Source organism: Dermacentor albipictus, chromosome 2 (assembly GCF_038994185.2).
Source record: "Dermacentor albipictus isolate Rhodes 1998 colony chromosome 2, USDA_Dalb.pri_finalv2, whole genome shotgun sequence".
In the NCBI taxonomy this organism is placed as follows: domain Eukaryota; kingdom Metazoa; phylum Arthropoda; class Arachnida; order Ixodida; family Ixodidae; genus Dermacentor; species Dermacentor albipictus.
In genome coordinates, this window is record NC_091822.1 from 198,266,863 (window position 1) to 198,288,240 (window position 21,378).

The 21,378-nt window shown below is 41.9% G+C and overlaps 1 protein-coding gene across 3 annotated transcripts in view; it reads right to left on the reverse strand.

Moving 5' to 3' along the window:
• Positions 1-962: 962 nt before the first annotated feature.
• LOC135904513 (solute carrier family 25 member 35-like) overlaps positions 963-21,378 on the reverse strand; it is a 31,203-nt gene continuing 10,787 nt past the window's right edge. The window contains exons 3-5 of one of the 3 annotated variants that reach the window (XR_011512340.1): positions 14,074-14,228; positions 7,619-7,792; positions 2,767-2,904 (exon numbers count right to left, since the gene is read on the reverse strand). Coding sequence is in view for 1 of the 3 variants with exons in the window: in XM_065435306.1 (XP_065291378.1) it covers positions 2,752-2,904; positions 7,619-7,792 (327 nt within the window). In the remaining 2 variants the exon portion in view is untranslated. Of the gene's footprint in view, positions 2,905-7,618; positions 7,793-14,073; positions 14,232-21,378 lie in introns of all 3 variants that reach the window. The other 2 variants (XR_011512339.1, XM_065435306.1) reach the window with 2 other exon arrangements.

Below are 21,378 nucleotides of genomic sequence, written 5' to 3' on the forward strand. Positions count from 1 at the left end.
AATCATTTTCCATGGTTTGTCAACTTGTTCTTCCTTTTTATCTTTTTACATTTCTTTTTCTTTTCACCGACGATAATGACTGGTGTGCTTGCAGCTAATGCATATGACCTGTCATATACATGGCAATAATTCAGTCTCAATCATGTAGGGTCACCGACAGTTGATTGACAAATAGCTGTGCACATTTATTATTGGCGTATGATTTACATAGACTTTGTCTGGCTAGCATAGTTGTTTCGTACCGTACAGTCGCACGTGTGCAGATAATGCACAGTGTGCTAACAAGTGCTATTATTGATCCTTTCCTATCATTCTTTCTCGAGTGCTCTCTCACTAACGTTAACACAATGCCCTGTCTGATCAATGAAGGTAGTTCCACACGACAAAGGCAACTGACACACCACACAAGTGGCACATGAAATGGAAGGATTTTTGTATGCAATTTCGCATTGTCTTCTGTCATTACTGCGCCTCCCTTTAAAAAAAATATTGAAACTGAGGACTACTTGCTGACAGTGAGAGCCATAGACATAACAGTATGGCAGCGACTGTCCCTCAATCCACAGTTTGGCATTTGTGCGCATGTGCTAAGCCTATAGCTATGTTATCCAACATCCCTAATGATCATGGCAGCACCATGGATCTACAACACATATCAGGCAAGGCCAATTGCATGAAAAAGATTGGTTAATTGGAGTTTTACCATCTCAGAGTAAAAGAGGCTATGAGAGAGACACTATGAGACTGTAGTAGATAATAATGACCACACGGGGTTCTTTAACGAGCACTCAAAGCTTGGTACATGAGCATTTTTACCTGCTGCCTCCATTGGAACATAGCCGCAACAAACTAGGAATTGAATGCACAACCTTATGGTCACCAGCAGAATGCCACACTGACCTATCCCAGCATGTATGTGAATGGAGCTGTATGCATGCAAAGTAAAACAGAGGAGACACAGCTTTAGTGTTGCCTTTTATTTTCCGGTTTATGCTCCAATTGTCCAATAATATGCATCTTTGACGTAGTGGGAAACAAGTGCCACACTAAATTATACATCTTGGGAATAAAAAAGAAAATACCTGTGCCTGTGCTCTAAATCTGAACCCACAGGTACACAAGCTAATGAAACACAAGTAGAGGGCCTCACCTTTCCACTGCATGCACATACTCGTGCCAATATAAGGAAACAAACCTACAGTTATTGTTTTTCACATAAGGACACATGAAATGCAACAGCACAGCAGCATCTGCAATGAACAATAAATGTTGCTTTAGTCATACAAGGAAAAATAAACCATCTCAAGCACTGGTTAAAAGCGGCAAAGAAAAATAGTCACTGGTAAGATATGTACTTCAAGTACAAATAGTGACGGCATGCAAGATGGTTCAACAAAAGTAGTTACGAGCACAGATGAGATTCTGCAATATTCAGAAAGCTCCGCTTTCTTTACATGGTTTTACAGGAGATCACAGGTCAACAAAGGGGAAATTAAACAAAGATTTCCACCTCGAAATAGCATTCTTATAGTTAAAGCTACACAGCTATTTTTCATTAAATGAAGTTGGCAGAATTTCACAGGATCAGGCACTAGATTCCTCAATATAAGATTAATGTTAGCATTAAATACAGATGAATAAAATATATTAACAGCATAGAAAGTAGCTGTGTTACCCAACTTGTTCTACAATTATACCTGTACAAAACCATAACAACCATTTCCAACCATTTGGAGAGACAAGGAGCTTGCTGAAAAAGCACACATTTTATCATAAATTGGCTATCAAACAGTCATCAATGCCCTAAATTAAGTTCCAGTTTTATGGGTGAGAAAATGTTGAACTAAAGTTAAAATACTCCTATATATTTCTTTCTAGCTAAGATCACACACTAGCTTGCAGGTAAACCACTACAGTAAAAGACAAGGCAAAAGAAGCATCAGTGGAAATATATTCTTTCACAGGTATCATAATAAAGGTTGTTGGAATAAACAGTTGAGGCTTTTATCTCTCAGTCATTCAGAATGTACACTTGTAAACTCTCAAAACCTCTTCAGCATATTTTGTTCCATAGCTCAACATGCTTCTGCGCACTTGAGTGAATACATCCATGTAAAAACTGTACACACAGAGAACACAGGGCACCATCAGCATAGTCAATGCTGATGCCCTGCTGCCACCAATCCTAAAAACTTTGCAATATGTGCCTAGTGAAAAGTATGAAACAGAGATCTCAGCCATGCTGCCAACAGTCTTCAATAAGCAAACAAGATGAGCCATTTTTTATAAGAGTGGAGGGGAGCTTAAATACTGTACAAGGAGGGAAGCTCCGTTCCTTATAACTGTAGGGCTTCAACAGGGTGAGGAACAATGAACCAGACATTTTCCTGTCATTACAAAACACCACCAGTCCACCTTCAAGGCAGCACCACGCTTCGGATGCTGAACAAGACAGCATTTGTACTTTCTTGAACAAAGCCTTACAAAACAGCAAGTCACATACTTATCTCTGCAGCAGATAAGCAAAGTGAACATTTGGCCCAAAGTGTTAAAACACGCTTTCTTGACAGTGTAGCTGCAAAGAGGCAACGCACACACAAATATTAAAGATCATGCTGCGTCACAATTTTGCACACCTTCAGTCATTTGGTAATGCCAAGCGAAGTCTTGGATGTCTGACAATGATGCCAAGTCTAAGGAACAAAGAAGGGGAGCAAGAAACTAAACGTGGGACCAGAATGCACCGAGTCGTCAGGCAGCCTCGACACTGGGCTGTGAGAAGAGTGCATACTCTCGCCGCAGTTCCGACCAGAAGACGAGACTCAGCACAGTGTGGGGGCCAAGCCTGAGGAAGCTGGCTGTCACGCCCTTGTAGAAACCCAAAGGTCCTTCTGTCTTGAACACCTGCATCAATTTCAACCAGATGCCGTTAGGCATGTTAAGCAGAAAACGCCGCTTGCATGGCACAGTTGGCAGCAGTTCTTAGGTAAAAGATTCATGCATGTCCAAGGACTTCCCGAGATCCTGAAAAAGCACTTCGAAGGATTAAAGAAATATGTTTGAGGTGTTGAAAACAAAATGCATAACAGGCAAACCTTTCTTATTGTGCAATACCAAAAATGGTACACAAGAAAGAGCTTATCGATCAAACCAGCTGCTCGACCACTACCAGCCAGCATAAATCTAAACCTGATTGGGTTCACTTAACTTGCAGATCGCACCAGCCTTGAATCCATATCTTTAAGGAATATCTACTAAGCACAATGAAAAATAACATTTAAGATTTTCTAGCACTTCATAAATCTCAAAGGTGCGCTAACACCCTTGATACCCGAGAAACATGCCAGAATGAATGCAATGCTGTTCTATAAATGCATTCTGAAAGAAATTTCTTGAAAAGTAAATAATACAGTTGGAGAGATAAGGAGTTCCACATTTACCTTCCCCATTGTCCCTCGAATAATTGGTTCCTCTCTTATTGTGCAGCAAAGACACCAATGTCCTGCCTACGTCTTTTTTCCTTATGTTGTGGTGCACTTATGGCAACAGGCTGCACACACAAGCTCCACACCGGAAGCACAAGTACTACAGTACTAGCACCACAGGGCAAGGCAAGAAAAATCTGCCCAAGTCTCTTTGGACACCACCTAGTGGTGAACATCGAAGTCTCTGCTGCTGCTGGTTCATTTTCTCACACATGGTTAGTCACACTTCTGCTGTGGCAGATGCCATGGTGACCTGTAACCCAACTGACAGTTGGAAACACCTCATTACCTAGCATGTCAGAGGATCCTCTTGGAATGTTGACTACAGCTAGCTGGCCTGCTCAAAGGGTCATATAGTAGCTCCAAACACAATATATGCTTTCCAAATGTACATGTGATTGTCATTCATTGCTGCTGCAAGTTTGAAGTGAACCGTCATTGTCAGGGAGGAACAGCAGCACAGAGAGTGCCAAGGCGTAGCACCATGGGCACCCCTGTATCATTACAACCACCATTTCCCCATTTTCATTGCCATGCTTACTATTTCACACTCGTATGCTCTCATTAGCCATGCAGGGTTTGTAGCAGTTTTTGAAACCCTTGAACACAAAAATGACTTCCTAAAGGACTTCAAAACCCTTAAAGGAGCACTGAAATATTCTGCCATATTTCGGTCACTTAAGCATTCCTTTCTGCTTCAGGAGCTCAGAACCAACATGTCATGAATTCCATAGGCATGCACAGGGATACCCAAAGGGAGGGGGCCAAGCCATATTGTAGCCCCCACCCAGGTTGCACCAAGTTGGCGTGCATTGAAAAATGAGACTCTGCAACAGTGACGAATGCAAAAAACATTTTAAGAAAAAATTAAAAAGAAAAAAGTCGGAAAGGTGCATTGCAGTTGATTGAAGCTACAAGCACTTGGCACTTCCGACCAGTCGCACCGCTTCAGTAGTGGAAAGGTATTCAGGGAGCTAATGTTTCGATAGAAGAAAAATATTGCAGTGCAGCCTACTTTATGTATTTTGCCAGTGGTCCATTTGTGCTACCCTTTAGTGTTGTGGGGGAGGTGGGGCGTGGGGAGCAAACGCTGCTGAAGGATTTGTGTGCCATAAATATAAGTAAAAGGGCAAATTGCAAGGAAGACTGCAATAATTGTAGCGTAAAAGATTAAACTACTACTTGACTAGACTGCCAACAACACTGAATGACAGACTACATGCAAAAATCAGTGGCTATCGTGTTGGCTTCCTCCACGACACTAAGGTGGCTTGCATTATTTGTTTTGTTTATGCACTGCTTCAAAAACGTTTGTCATATCGCTTCTGATAATTTGCAGTACAGTAGAACCCTGATTATACGATTTTCTCAGGACTGCGAAAAAGTGTTGTAAAATGCGGGCGTTGTAAAATCCAAACATAAATTATGCCTATAAAAATACTACTTATATTGCGCGATGAATTTATGAGAAACTTGAATGTAAACTACTAACATACTCTGCACGGCTTGGAAACCCAAATTACCAAAAAAGTAAATGCGATAAGAATTAATGCTGCAGTACAGGTACCAAACAAACCTTTACGACACTTCACTGCCAACTTTCGTTATTCCCGCCAGCCGGCGCAAACTTTAAAAAAGGTCGGTATGTTTCTTTTGGACCTTGTTTGATCCGTGAACCAAGAGCTTTCGCTTGAGTTGGGCAACGTCCAAAGGGAGGTCCTCTGCGGCGTCGCATGAACAGATGAAGTTACGAATGCCGTCTATGTGCCGTAGCACCTCGGTGAACGTGGTAGGCACAGGCACGGCATCTGCAGCGTCGTCGTTGTCCTCGTCCGATGTCGCAGCAGTGTCGGCAAACTTTCCAACAACGAGCACGGGCAGCCTCTCGGACCCGTTCTTGTTAGCACAGAATAGTGCTGTCACACGCTCTTTACTACGCTTGCCACCATGACAGCTGTCACCCTTAAACGCAAGGGTTTGCTCGGGCTGCATATGGTAAAGAATACCACTCTCATCGGTGTTGAAAACGTCGCAGAGCTTGTATGCAGCAATCATCTCCGGCAGCGACTCCATCCACTCGTTCACTGTCGAAACGTCCACGCAAGTGCTTTCTCCGCAGGAGCGGCTGTAGACAATCCTGTTTCATTTTTTAAAGTGCTCCAGCCACCCATTCGATGCCTGAAAGCCATCGATGCCCAGACGCAATGCCACAAGGTCCGCCTTTTCTTTTAGAATGGCGCCGTCAACGTTTATCACAGAGCTCCGTGCTTGATACAGCCGCTTGACGAGAACTTTTTCTAACTTCTCATGCTGTCCTTCTTTTGCCACCGCTTTCCGCTTGAGCCTGAACTTGGCATTCTGCAATAACACCGCTTTGTTTGCCAGGACGGTCTTAAGTGAAGATTTGGGTATCGTAAGGTCCCGGGCAATGCTGGCTTTCGTGGCTCCATGCCGCTTTTCCGCTTCCTCTATAATCAGCTTATCGCCGAGCAACAGAACTGTCCACTTTAGGGACATTGTGCGTCGCGTTGCTCCACACAACTCAACACCTCCACTGAACGCTGGTCGCTAGGATTATGCCGAAGAACACGTGCGATAAACCTAGGCCTCTCCGCACTACCTTGTCGGCGATTTGCTGCTGGGAAACTGTAAGGAGAGAAATGCTTCCCCAACGTGACGAGAGGCAACGCCACCGAGAAGAGAGGGAGAAAGTGATTGTGGAGAAGAAAAGGTGCTATTTCAGCACAACGGGCGTCACGGGCGGCTGCTGGTGGGGGGGAGAGAAACGCATGCGGAGAGATGCAGCGAGGAAAGAGACCCGCGGTACTTTTCTTTCGTCCGCCGTTCCATTCCACGCTTCGCGAGGGTCGTCGTATAACGCAGGTCAAGCGTGAAATTGCGACGGATAACCAGGGTTTTTATTGCTTCTATGCGGACTTCGCCGGGACTGCGCTAATTTGTCGTAAAACCCGTGTCATAGCAAAACCAGGGGACGCATAACCGGGGTTCCACTGTACGTTGTTTAGCAGATGGAGAACAGAAACCAGTCTTAACAGTTAGGATTTAATATTTGGTTTGTTTTTTCATTCAAAAATACTGAATAGCTCTTTCTTGAACATGAACACGAATAGCGAGTGTGCAACAATTAATTTGTATTTGCAACTTTGACTGTTCGCCCACCCCTAACACAGCCAAATACCTTTCTTATAACGAAAGTGCTCAAGTGCTCCAAAATTCTTCGTTATACAGGTCACTTCGTTGTAAGCACACAGTACCATACCACAGTTAGACAAAAAACAACCTTATCTAACACGAATTAAATAGATACTTAGAGAAGTACGGTAGGTCACTAAACTTTTTGTGTGCACTTCATCTGACAGAATGTACCGAGGTTCACAGGATGGTCTGAGGGGAAAGGCAGGAGCTACGCAAAGCAAAGCTCCTGCCATCGAATGCTGCTATTGCTTCCCTTATCATGAAAATTCTGGGTTCACTTAAAGAATCTTCATCACTGTTGCCTTCGTTGACATTCGCGTCCTTTCTGCCCTAGAAGTCTTTAAATATGTCGCCAGTCGTCAGTTACGATTAACACATCACGGCGTCACCAACTACAGCGCATTCGTCAGTTGTCACAACCATTGATGCATTACAACAAGCAGCATACGAGTTCACTGATTCCTGGAGCAATGCAGCAGGGCTATTACTGATATAAGCATGCTCATCAAGTGCATCGCTAGCATTATACATAGCACAGAGTGCACCTTGGCGACATATGTGGAGGGCAGCAACGGTACCGCTACATGAAGTTCATTGTAAAGCAACAAAGAATCCATTGGAGCTCCTAGATTTCTTCATTGTAAAGATCAATTCGTTGTAGTGGTCTTTGTTGTAGAGGCATTAACAATATTTATGAAAGATAGAAATTTAGCAGGGACATATTCAATCCTTCATTATACAGGCCATTTCACTGTAGAGACATTCATTGTAGAGGTGTTCGACTGTACTAATCTTTGCACACAACAAAAATTCCTGAGCTATTACTAAGATCTGTTCATAAGGGTCCAATAATACTATATAACAGCACAATGCTAGTGACTGCAGCTGACTAGGTATGCTAGGGAAAAAGAAATTACCTTTGCAAAGCAGTCAAACACGTTTTTATACATGAGGCCTTTGCCAGTAGCATCTGTAGGCTGGTTGTACAGACGCGTGCAGCAGACGTCAAATGGAGTCATGGTGGCCACAACCACCAACCCACTTGCTGAACTGGCCACGAGTGCTTCAAGCCAGGACCGCTCTCGAAATATCTGCAAGCAGAAGGAACACTGCATAAAATGAACAAGTTTCTCAATGCTGCTCATGAAGAGCAGCCAAAAGAAACCAATGCACAGCAGCAATGGGCTTGAGCCAGGTGTTGTTTCAAGGTGCCTGAACGTGCCATGTGATCATATTTCATCTACCAGCACAGCATAATAAATTTTAGCTGCAACTGGCATCAAGCACAGAGGCAAAACAGTACAAAATGAGAGGTGACCAGATCAGCTGGGATGAGAAAAATGCTTATGAGGCACTACAGAAAGGAGACCATGTGTTCTTAGTAACATTGAAGCACAAAAAAAATAGGATGTCAGTATGGCTGCCGAGTTCAAATGAACAAAGCATGGCACCAAAAAAAAAAAACAAATAATGGGTGCACAATAGCTAATCAGGGCTTCTTTGCTGGAGCACATTTATCATGGAGTAAATATTGACCCGACCATTGCCAACAAGTGCACCCCACATGTTCCTGGGCTTCCCTAGGAATGTCACTAAAGCTTGCGATATCAAGAAGCATGAAGCAGTGGCTCTCAAACCTCAGTGCTGAAGAATGCTATCCCAACTGCATAACTATACAGGCCCCCTATTATGCAAGCAAATAAAATTGGGTACTTGCACTACACATACGAGCAAAAATCACAAGCCAAATGATCCGTACCACAGCATGCTGATCAGTTTTGTGGCAAACACAAGCATGTGGTAACTGGCATGAAATATTCCTTTCAAGAATGTCTAAAAAGTACAGCAAATACAATCGCACTGTTCTGGGCACTTTTCATAGTGGCAATATGGCAGCACAATTTTTCTTGTTTGCTAATCGGTAAACTGCATTAGCTATATTAAAGAGGCCCTGAAGCACTTTTCTAGATAATCATAGAATGGCATCACTATTAAAGAATGTTCTCATTCTCATGAATGTTCTCAAAGAATGTTCTCACTATTATGTTCTCATACAAATTTCCTACCGCAAACATTTTTTGTATCCTTGTAGTATAAGTAAATTTAGATGTGGTTGTTGCACCAATGAGTGGCTTTCTCTCTCCTTTCGTCCCCACTAGCCTGTCGGAAGCTACACTGGGGACGTGGCAAGGGGGCAAAGGTCTGTCCAAAAGTTGAGTGGCTCACTGGCGAGAGGGCTCGCCGCGGCACCCTGTGGCGACAGCGGTATCTACGCTATGCAGCACGCAGCGGCTATCTCGGAGGCCACATAGTTGCACACAATTGTCGTGTGTAGACCGACAATGCAAAGATGAAATGCTTTTTCCATCTTTTTGGGTTCTGAAATATACATTTATTTACCTTAATATGAGCAATAAAAGAATTATAGAGAATGTGCTCATGATCGCAAAATCAGCCAAGTTGGTGGGCTTCGCTGCTTGCGATGAGAACATCGTGAAGGCAAGAGAAAGCAATTTTTTACTGTTTCTGACATGAGATTGCAAATTCCCTGCTGCATGCAGTGCGATAACATTTGGCTCATGTATTCACAGGAGCCTCTTCCACAGATCAGCAGTATTTTTTTGCTATGTTCAAAAAGTGCTTTAGGGCCCCTTTAACTGCAACTAACAACGTGGTGCTCCAATAAACACTGGACAATACCACAGGATTATGGCACAATGCCCCAGGCAACCCGTGAACTGGAAGAGTTGCATACTTGTTGACATCGGTCCCTTTCTCATCATTCCAATTTAAATGTGTTCCTGCAAGTGAACCTTGGCATTGCTTACATAAAACTGGGAGAAACATCAATTATGATAGTATGAATGTGCACATGACCTGTGGAGATTTGCAAGTTCTGCATAAGTCAAGGTGGGTCATAAAATTCTTTTTTTACTTTATTATTTTCAATGCCATTAAAGAATATTATGAGTACTATTGTAGCCTTTTCTTAAAGGCATCTCCATAATAGCTTCGAGTGATCAGCACAGTGGTTGAACAGGAGTGTTGCTGGAGACAACATCCTTATAAGGGCTACAGTACTATTGTAGCCTTTTCTTAAAGGCATCTCCATAATAGCTTCGAGTGATCAGCACTGTGGTTGAACAGGAGTGTTGCTAGAGACAACATCCTTATAAGGGCTACTTCTATTCAGCAAGGCAAAGACAAGCCCCCTTTCGGAACATTAGCTTCCAGCGGTATTTCTTGTTCTACCATTGTTCATCATTTCAAGCCTTTTTCTTCCTGTAATCATATGCTTTGTTTGAATACGCAATGGCTTGATACAATAGAAGCACCACTTTAGTTCTGCTGTGATGGCTAGAATTCACAGTTGTAAAAGCCAGTAATTGGCATTATTCTCCTCCTTAATGTGCCATCACTTTTCAGTAGACTGCAACAGCTGCAACTTTGTCACCATTATTTTGTGCCTGGATTTCGACATATTTCTTATTTACGATATGCAACTTTTGTTTGAACATTTCCCTTTTAATACACTTTATATGTTCGTCTTATTATGCATTTGACATTGCATGTTGTCTAAGCAGATAGAATTTATACAGCACATCAACACTGCCGCTGCCATTACTTGTGCAAGCACACTGTAGAGTGCAAGCATTTGCATATTTGAACCTACAGTAGGTGCCCTGCTGCATTTGAAAGGGACACTAGAGGCAAATATTAGGCCAAGCTAAAGTAAGAGATGAATACCAAGCAAATCTAAGATGTGAATATTACCAAAAACAGAGCTTTAGTAAGTGATAGAATGAAGTAAGCATAGGACACGATTTGAGACTTGACCGGGATTTTCCACTACTAGACCAATCAAATAACACTGCTTCACTATAATTGTGTCCCTAGTGGTCAAACACTAATAAAAAAGATTATTGCACCACATTTCAATATCGAAGATAACGCTGCTTGTCAACTTCAATTCTCAGAAAGAGCTCATTCACGCTACCCTTGACGAAGCTGTGCCTGGTTGAAGAGCTTCCATTTTCACTCATGCTTTCCCGTTTTGGTAGTTTCAACACTATGCAAGGCTACGCTGGTTCTGCTGACTCACAAAGCTCATGCTAACTGCATGAAGCAGAAAATGACCCAATCATGTCATGTTGCGAGCATAAATCACTAGAATGCAGGACAGCACCACAAGTCAACGTATTGTTATCGGGAGCGTCAACAAGTTCCACAAGTGACAAGCCTTTAAAGATGATTGGCAGGTTGTGCTCATGATAGGCGTGTGCTATGTTTTGGCCTTGTCAACACAATTTGGCTCCGTTTCCAACCACCCTGTCAGGTTTCATGCAAAAAAAAAAAACATAGCACCACTCACCAGTTACTCACTGACGGTGGAAAACAGTGGTGACGACGTATGTTTTGTCCCACTCCCTTGCTTATCAGGGGTAATTAGAAATGCATTAAAGGGATGCAGTCCCTTCAGTTGCAATTTTCTCTGCAACAAAATCGTTTCTCGGTACAAAATAAATGCTGCAAGGTTTCTGGTATGGTATTTTAACAGTCTGCACTGATATTTGCCTTTAGTGTCCAGTGAGTCAAATATAGTAACACTGCACACAGTAAACTACTAAGTAAGCTTAAGTGTCAGTCACAAACAAACCTTAAACTTTCTATAGCAAAGAATGATACAGCAATCAACCAGGCCCAGCAAACCCGCTGTGCCAGCGGTGGTAGCTATGCTCCTGCTCGCCAGAAAACACAGCCTGTCAGAGTGACTGCAAGGTTTACATCCTAGCCCTTGCATCAGCTACAAATGCAGCACAATGTGCGGTGCCATTTTAAAGCGACAGCTCCAAGAGACCCGTTATGCAGAAAATCCGGCGGCATTGTTTGTGCATTGACCGTACGTTGTACATGAGCGAAAACTCCCAATGTAAGTAATGAATTAATAAAATTCATTAAGAGGTCAACGAATGTTCACAGTGATGCCAAATTTCTCAGGAAGTTTCCTGTAACCAAAGGAAAGTAATTGAGCAGAAAAAAAATTGGTTTTTAGGTGAAAATAGAACCCAGGAACTTCCAGACGCGAAACGGCCACAAAGGCTCATTGGTTCAAGCATGTTAGAGGGGGTCGTAGTGAATGTTTGTGGTCTGACTTAGTAAAGTGTCTTAGAGAAATGTACTGTTGCATACAAGGTACTTATGAGCGCAGTAATTAAGAATGGGTTAATTAGACTGAAGTGAATAATAAATAGAAGTGTTGGGATGGTTCATTGCAGTTAAACAAATGAATGTGTGTGTATGTGTGATGTATCGATAAGCAGGCTGTTCTGACTTGGTAAAGTGTCTTAGAGAAACGTACCGACACACACACATGGCAATTGCGAGTATATAAATTATGAATGGGGTAATTAGACTGAAGTAAAGGAGTGTGGTGGTTCACTGAGCTTAAACAAATGAATGCATGTGTATGTGCGATTTATCGATGAGAAGGTTGTGGTTCGAATATCTGGTATCATTAATGAGTAAGTTAATTACAGGTTTTATGCGAGTGTTTGCATGCTTCACTGAATTTGAATTGAAGTGAATTAAGTGAAGAGAATGATGTATCGAAGCAAAATATTGTAAGAGAGAAAAAGTTTGATGAGAGCATATAATGTAAACAGTGACGTGATGGAAAGCAAATGGTGATACAAAGTAAACAATGTCATAGCAATGAGAAGCAAGTGAATGTGTGAAATTGAGGTACAATAGGAAGTCAGTCATTGTATGCGTCGAGAGCATGAGAAGCAGGCAGTGGCGAGAAACGAGAGCATGAGAAGTAGTCAAAGGCCCTTTAATGCTATAGCATTCTACAGTTAAATATGAAGCTTATGCGTTTCCCAAGTTTTTTCAGGGAAATCTACAGCTAAGCTCCACTCAGGTGTGTTTACATTTGCATGCTTCCTGTGCACAGTTGTCACAGTGTAAATCAACAAACTCCATCCACATCATTTATTTTATTGATGTCTCTCTGTTCGTGCCTTTCATGCATGAAGTATATGTCCCGTTCGCTAATGAAGCAACCTTACTGGCTAGAGTAATGCTTCTGTTTGATTCTGCTCACGGAAAAGCTTTCCAAGTAGATAACTTTAACCACTGTCCAAAAATTATATACTTTGATAGGATTCTACAGCAAATACTAGCCTAATGCGACACCGAAGTAGCAAACGGAGCATGCACCACCACTGAATATATGGCAGACACTACTGGTCACTGACTGTGCCATGCTTATTTTCGGAATATCATGTACATATATACCAATGAAAAACTTGTGTTGTTAAAGATGTGCACAAGGTGCTGCCACATCTAGTGCCACATCATGATACAGGAGCCAGAGAACACACTGAACGCTGTTACAGACTTTTGATGCACTTTGTATTCTCGCTTTCTCTGCTGGCAACTACATTGCTTACCCAGTCAGCAAAGCTTCAGTGTTTCCTCATTTCCTATTCATTGCACACTGAACATGTGACATGAAGTTCTCTTCTGTGCTCTTATGGCTATCATCTCACAATTCCTACTAGTATTAGGGGCCCATAACACAGCAAAACAGTTGCATTTATCGATGCAGCTGTACTCAAGCACTTTGTTCTCCAAACACCTTTCTTTCATTAATATAGCCACAGTATTGCAAGTATTACGACTTTGGTCATTGTGATGAAGATGACGACAGGGAGCTTCGCCATTTTGGGACTTGGGTACTGTAAAATGCTATTTCTCGGAGAACCCGGGATCTCGTATAATTAGTATTTATAAGCAAGTCAAATCGCGCTGGTCTTCTTTCTTTTTAAAACTTTGCCAAATGTGTGCCTTTGTGCTTGCTCCATTGTGAATAACTGTACACAGACCCCACAGTTACAGATGAGTGCATAGCATGATCCACTGCTTACAGTGACAGTGCAATGTTAGCACTGCTGCTTATCAAGCCAGACTGCTTCTACAGCGTTCTTGTTTTTGCTTTGCCTTTTCTTCTAATATGCTGGCTGAACTTGTGTTCTAGTGTTGAAACTCATTCTTAGTAGCAAAGGTTTATGACAATATCACATGAACCGATGAAGTGATACTTTTCTAAGGGTTCACTCTTTTTCAGATCACATATCAGAGCAGAGGAGTACCCTGTTAGAGGTACCAGCATCTCATTGCAAACATTTAATATTAAGAAACAGAAGATAAAGCAATGGCAACAATGGCACTTCAGTACACCTTTGTGCACATTTTCTTTCACTGCTGTGGAATAAAAGCGGGGAAGGGTTTGCCAAGCCACACGGTTTTGGATGGCAAGTACGGCTACAAAGCAAGAACACACTGTTGGCAACAGGGCTGCACAGCAAACCTTCCACAGTGCCGAAGGGGGCCCTCTGGCACCGCACGCTGCACCGGCCGCAGACAGGAGCTGCAGGCATGGGAATCACACCTCGAGGAATGATGTGTCCCCTTCCATTGGGTGGCTGAGCCAGGGTTCGAGCAAACACCTTCATGTCTGCACGCCTGCTTTATGAAACAAGGGGCGAACGCTAAGGCAGAGAGAGACACTCCGCTCCTTTCACGGCTATCTGTCGCTCACAGGGCAATGAAACTGCCTTCCATTGCGCCAAGATTGATAGGAATGCGAAAATAAAACACAAGACCATATTTCGAAGATGTTCAACATTTCAAGAAGAAAGAGCAAGAAAAAAATGTTTCGTGTTATGTAGGGGTGTGCAAATATTCTAAATTTTGAATATGAATAGTCTTTGCTATACCATTGCATTTGAGAAATTGCTATTCAAAATTGTCTAACATTCTTTGCCATTCAAATATAACATTTATTACTGGCTACAGGGAGAGAGGCTTATACAAGTCAGGATTGTTATGAATGATTCTGTTGCAGGAAAGTGGCAGTTGTAGCCAAGAAAGCAGTTTCGAGGCAAACACATGGCATAGATAGCTACTGCTCAACGCTTTTCTGTCTTCCAATAAGAATGCCTCGCTTTTAGGCAGCCTATATACGAATTTATTTTCTCGATTTAGGCTAAGTAACTTATTATTTGGCAAACATCTCCATGTCTGCGCCCCTCTCAAACAATTTGCAGGGCTGTAACATCACCGCTTTTCTCCTTCAACATAGACAACATCTCGTGCACTTGTTGCTCCCTTGCTCCATTATTTTCATGGTGCACTGAATAGCTTAAAGCAACTGTGCCCAATTTCTAAGTTACTTAAGTGGACATCCAGCTGCAAATGGTATTACATGCATTTATCAAATAATCTATATAACCCTCTCCTTTTTTCTTACCAAACCAACCCTATGCAAAATTTTTTGTTTGTTTAGAAATGAGAAAATATTTTATATTCTATTCAATACTCGGAGGTCATCTTTCTCGAATATTCATGCTTAATTCAGCAATTTCACTATTTGAACACCCTTATGCTACGCAAAAAGAGTCAAATAGTTCATCACAAGTGGCAATCATCATTCTTGTCAGCCCCAATCCACTTTCAATCAAGCTTTCAAAACGGAGTCTGGGTGCAGTATTGCAGCTGTATTGGAGATTACCAAGATGCCAACATTTTAAGTGATGACATTTTTTTTATCCATCAGGCAAAGACAACTTGGCTGCAAATTTCACCATGCTACACTGCCATGATATGGGTATAAGTGTCTATTAATGTGTGACATAACCACATCAATATTATTATCAAGCACTAAAAACAAATCTAGAAAAAGAACATTTTTCATACCATATTTCATTTACCGTATTTTCCGGTGTATAAGACGCACCCTTGTATAAGACGCACTCGCCATATATGAAGGCTCTCATTGAAAAAGTTGGTATATAAGACGCACCCGTGTATAAGACGCACCCCAATTTACCCACTTAGGCTAGTCAGGGTTAATTAAACACGATTTCACTCGCCAAAGTGCGTGCTTTCAAGCGCAACTGCACGGTTGACAGAGCCCTACCTTGAGCCCGTTGTTCAAGAGTCCACTTGAGGAGCCGGTCTTCAAGTTCAGGCCACCGCGCCTTCTTCCCGCGGTCAGCCTTCTTTCCGCTCTTCATCGCCTGCAGTTTGGCGGACGACTGTCGCCACGTGCGAATCATCTTCTCGGTGACGTCGAAACGGCGGCCCGCAGCCCGATTTCCGTTTTCGGTAGCATACTCGACCGCAGATAATTTGTACTTTGCGCTGTAGCTCTTGCACAACTTCGGTGGCATAATGTAGTAAGACCGAGCACGACAGGTGTAGGTAGTGGAAAACACACGCCGAAGTCACCAACACAGACGTAATACGTACACGGTTGCGAAGTTGCAAAGAATGACTAAAAAAGAACGCCGGCTTGGCTTGTCTTGACAATGTCGAGAAGCGCGACTGTCGCCATCTTTGGGAATTTCACATTACTTTTGCTTGCGCCTCCGAAACGACCGCGTGTTTGCGATTCTGGAAGTCGTCATCCCCGCCGTTTCATGATAAAGTTCACCTAAAAAAAGTTGCGCACGGCGGTCCCCGTATTGAAGTATTAACCGTGCTACTACCGCATCATTGGTAGTGATATTTTTTCGGTGAAAAAAGCTTGAGCATGAACCTGAGTAATTTCTGAACCCGCAAAAAAAAAAAACGAAAAATTCGCATATAAGACGCACCCTTGTATAGGACGCACCAGCAAGATTTTTGGAAAAAAACCGCGTCTTATACACCGGAAAATACGGTAGTTGCTATAAACTGGGCACTTCCAGTTCCCCCCATTCTTCTCACTTTCTGCATGAATGTGTTTCATGCAATAATCAATGCACTGTACACAATACTATACATCTTTTGAAAAAAATGTTTCTGGTCATAAGAGGATGTTTCAGCACTATGTGAATACATGGAAAATGTGCTAATACTCTCATTATGCAACTGCTGAATTTATTTGATTGAAATTCATAGCTTTTAAGGAAAGGTCATATTCTAGCAACTGTAGGTAGTAGACTTCCTATTCAGTTTTCTTTAAAAAAGAAAAAAAGAAACTGGCAAGATTAAGAAAAGAAATGGGTGCATCAAGTCAACTTCATCACTCTACAACAAAAATAGATAGTGCAGTTCTGTAAACAGCATTCAATAGTGTGTTTAAATTATAAGTTGATGCATTACATATGACTCCAGAAAGTGAACATCGGCAAATCATACATGAAGGAAGTTCCTTACGTATACTGTAACTTAACAAACTTTAAACTTCAGGCATAATTTTCTATTGATTTACTCTGATTAAAATTTCATTATGTGCACCCACACCTGCACAACATTTCAAGCCTTGAATTAAGAACCAAGTAAGTGTCACTAGAATTTGCAACATATGCAACAAACTTTATGAATATCAGTTAATCAAGCGAATGTCTAAAGACAGCACTTCTCCATTTCATATGTACTTAAATAATGGAGGACTCAAGCTAAAGCTTCCCCTGGGAGGTAATGAAAACAAATTGAATAGTAAACTGTTTAAATATAGCCACTCACGAGTATTTAAGCACTTCCCATTCACAGTTAGACGAAACTAATTTCTCTGTTTCAGACTTCAAGTGAGGATTCTCAAGGATCAACTGCTCTTAATGTAAGAAATGTTGATTCAAAACTAGCTCTGTAAATAAATACAAAAATTTTGTGTACACAGGTCTGTACATAGTGAATTAGTAACAACATTTAGTGACAGTTTTCAACATTGGCTTTTACATTTTCTACAGCTAGAGATAAACATTTATGTGGAGAATCAGACTAGGATAGACAATTCGACGGCAAATGCAGATCATTATATGGTGTTGAAAGTTGGAAAACTACACTTTGGGGCACATATTAGGCATCAGAATGGAGGGGGTCTGAATTAATCTGACCCATAGAGCAAGTTCCTCATTCTGCTTTATCAGAATGTGGTTGCAGCAGCCCAGAAATGAACCTTCTACTTGTGCTTAGCAGCAGAATATCGCAGCCACTGAGCTACCTGGAAAAATGTATGCCTTGTTTATCCCTTGTATAATCAACTCTCGTTAATTCGACCACTGACAAAATTGACTGAGTTATCTGGTAGGTCAAATTAAACAAGATACAGGAAAAATGCCAGCACACAGCCGATTCATTTTACAATAGTATTTTTCCCATTCTAACCAGCTACCAAGTACGCATGTCCAAAGTAGAAGACTAACGTGGAAATTACATTAAAGCTTCTAAACAAAGTAGAAGGGGTTAATAATGAGGTCATTACAGGCATCAGGCATGTGTGCGCTGACTGGTCAAGTTCGCATGATCTGGCGACAGCCATTAATGGATCAAAATAACCAAAGTTTGGGCACTGTTGAAGCTTGGGCAAGTTGGTGTGACATTCTTTCTTCAACAGCATTTCAACATTGCGTATGTGCACTCATATCATATTTGTCCTTTGCACTGTTAAAGAAAAAGTTTGGGCCCACAGAAATGCATGGGTGCCGGACGGGACTTTCGGCCAGGACTGAATTAACCAGAGTCGAAATAACGAGTCTACTGTATTCAATGAAAGGTCTAAAAGACCCTGTTCCAAGAGATTTTTTTTAATATGTACATGAAATACTTATGTATTGTCAGAATGTGTGGCTCTGTCTGAACAGAGCAGCCAGGTTCGTCTCAGGTAGGTACGGGAGGAAGTACAGTTGCACAGCAATGAAAACAGAGCTCAACTGGGAGTCCCTGTCATCTCGCCGAAAGAAGCTGCAGCTAAAGCTTCTGTATGAAATCCATCACAACAAAACTGGAATTGATAGGAAAATGTACATAAAACCACCAAACTATATATAGGCACGCACTGACCACCAGTGCAAAATTAGAGAATACCGGGCTAGGACGGGCCTGTGTGCCAATTCTTTTTTTGTAAAAGGTATCGCTCAGTGTAATAGACTGTCATGTTAAAAGGTGTGCAGTGAGAATCAAGATGTATTCTTTTCCTGCTAGTAACCCCCCTGCTGTAACGCTTTCGGGCTAAGCGGGGATATGTCTGAATAAAGAATAAAGTGAAGCAAATGCAATCTACAATCATGGGCAATAAAGATTCATTATGGGTAATACCAGTACAAACTGACACTGTGACCTCACTAAAGATTTGGAGTTAACCACTAAATTTATGTTCAAGAAGGATGTTTTCTGCTTTCAACACTCAGTTCATGTTTGATCTTGTTGCCCAAAACTTTCTTTAACTATACCCAGACTTGCATTATTTGATTCTGGTTAATTCAATTTTTCAGTAAATTCGATCCCAACAAAAGGTTCCAGCAGGCGCCAATACATTTATATGGGATGAAACGTCCGTTACTTCAGTCTCAAAATATGGCTTTGCCGAATAATTAGAACTTGACTGATCAGCTTCGCCGCTATACAGCTGTGCCATGCGGTGAAGCATACCAAGAATGAAAGGGGGCTGTTATCATGGGGGAGTCCGCTGTGATTGGGGCACATTTCCCCCCGCAATACACGAGGGCTCTTTGCAAGTTATGTCAGGCAACTAGAGCAACACTCTCGCACATGTTGTGGGAGTGTCCTGTTATATCAGCTAAAATGGCAGTAGCTCTAGAGGCTCTTGCGTCGAAGTAGGCCACCACTCTGCGCAGCTCCAACTTCAAGATAAGAGTGGGCAGTCCAGCGGACCCGAGAGGTGGCGACTAGGCAAGGCCTCAAAGTCGCCCGATTGGAGACCTGAGCCAAGGTCGTTAAAACTTCGCTGGATTAACAATAAAGTTGTTTCCATCCATAAGCGTTTCTTAATTATACCGTGCACGCGCAGTCTCCAGTCACAGTACGAATACCTAGACGCTAAATAAGCATACTGGCAGCCATACAGAGCCGTTTCAGTGGCGATTTGAGCCCTCGTTTCCCCCACCATGCATGTCTCGTATACGTGACTTAACGGGGCCCAGTAAGCGTTCCTTCATTATACATGCAAACAGACGCCATGTATCAAGAAGCAGAGAAAAATCATCCCTGTTTTGGGAAAGTGGCAAGATGAAAAAAAACTCAAAAAGTACAGGGAATCTTTACAGCCAACAAAAAAGCATGGGTCTTTCTAAAGCTCTAAAGCCTGCCAGTAAACGTTTTAGGCATCTCGGTGCTCGTACTGGACGCGTGTAAATTAAAGAATACATTCTACATCTCCGACAGGGACCCTGTTCCCTGCTTGGTATGCTTCACCACATAACACAACTGTATTGTGGCGCAGCTATCAAAGGCAACTATTGTCAAGTAAATTAACCGCATGTTGTGGCCTTTTCTCTTTTTTTTTTAGGTCTTTTGTTCATTTAGACCACTGGATAACTTGACCAGTTTCGTCGGTCCCGTCAAGGCCAATTAGCGTAAGTCGACTGTGCACATATTCATTTATTTGCACTGACCAAGTGCAGCGTGCACAACATAAAAAAAACAAGAACAATAGTTTTCATTGCGCTACAATCCTCTAAACAAGAAGCACAGAAATTATTTTTCCAACTGCTTGTTCAAACACAGCTGGATAGAATGCTTATACGAAGTTTTTTTGAAACAACTGCAAGAACACCATAACAATAGTGAACCAAGAATGCTCTTCCTACAGTACTAAAGAGTGTGATCTCAATGCTGGATATGTCAGGTGCAGTAATGACCTCACTGATAAAACTCAGCAAAGGAAAGAGCAGCTAGCTATTGGTTATTCTGCTAAGTGACACGTAGAAACTGTATTACTTGAAACAGCACACGGAGAGTACAAGACAAAACAAGTGCTAGCCATCAGCTGTCCATGTTTACATACGAATATAGAACTTTCATGAAACATAAAAGAAAGTACTAGCAAAGGATAAGCAACAAAAAAGATTTGGGAGCAGTGTCTGAAATTACCGAATTTGTTTTGGTCACAGAAAACTATGTGCATTTAGACATGATGGGAGGGTAAGAGAGTAGTATTTTTCAGTGCACAAAATAATCGACATGTATAGCCTACGAAAATAACTGCAAGGCTTCGAACTTTTGTGAAAACAGTCTCCGTTCAACGGATGCACTACTAGCTCATCCATGTCGCACATCTTCTGTCTGTTGCTCTCTGTTCCCCAACTCACTCTTCAGAGATGCAAATAAACCTGGATTCACACGTCGGATTCGATCACAGACAAATCAGTCACATGATGTGAATCAGATCACTTTGGAGCTAGCATTCATGCAGCTGAGCTAGCTGAAATTCAGGGAAGCGCAGTGTGCACCCCGCTGACCTGAACCACACCTCATGGTGGAATTCTGCCCCCACCAACTTTACTGTTATATTTTTATCATTTTTGGTGCACGTTATACGTGAAAAAATTGGTACTGTCAGAAATTGTTATACTGAATTCAAATTATTAGGGACACCAAATTCTTGTCAAAATTTTCGAAGTATTGTAACATTAAAATTTGTATCTGAATCTGTAGCTGCACCGAATCTGCATCTGCACACAAACGACATATGCAATACTCCACAATTGAAGAATATACACTTCAGACATATGCAGCAGGCTTCTCCACAGCACATCGTCAATCAAAGTCAGAAAAATGATTTGTTTGGACCAAGTAGTTGCCCTAACATTGACTGAATTAGCCTTATTCAGAATTTTTTTTTTTAGTACAAGCTTAACTTGGCTACAAGAACAATTTTGGGAACTTC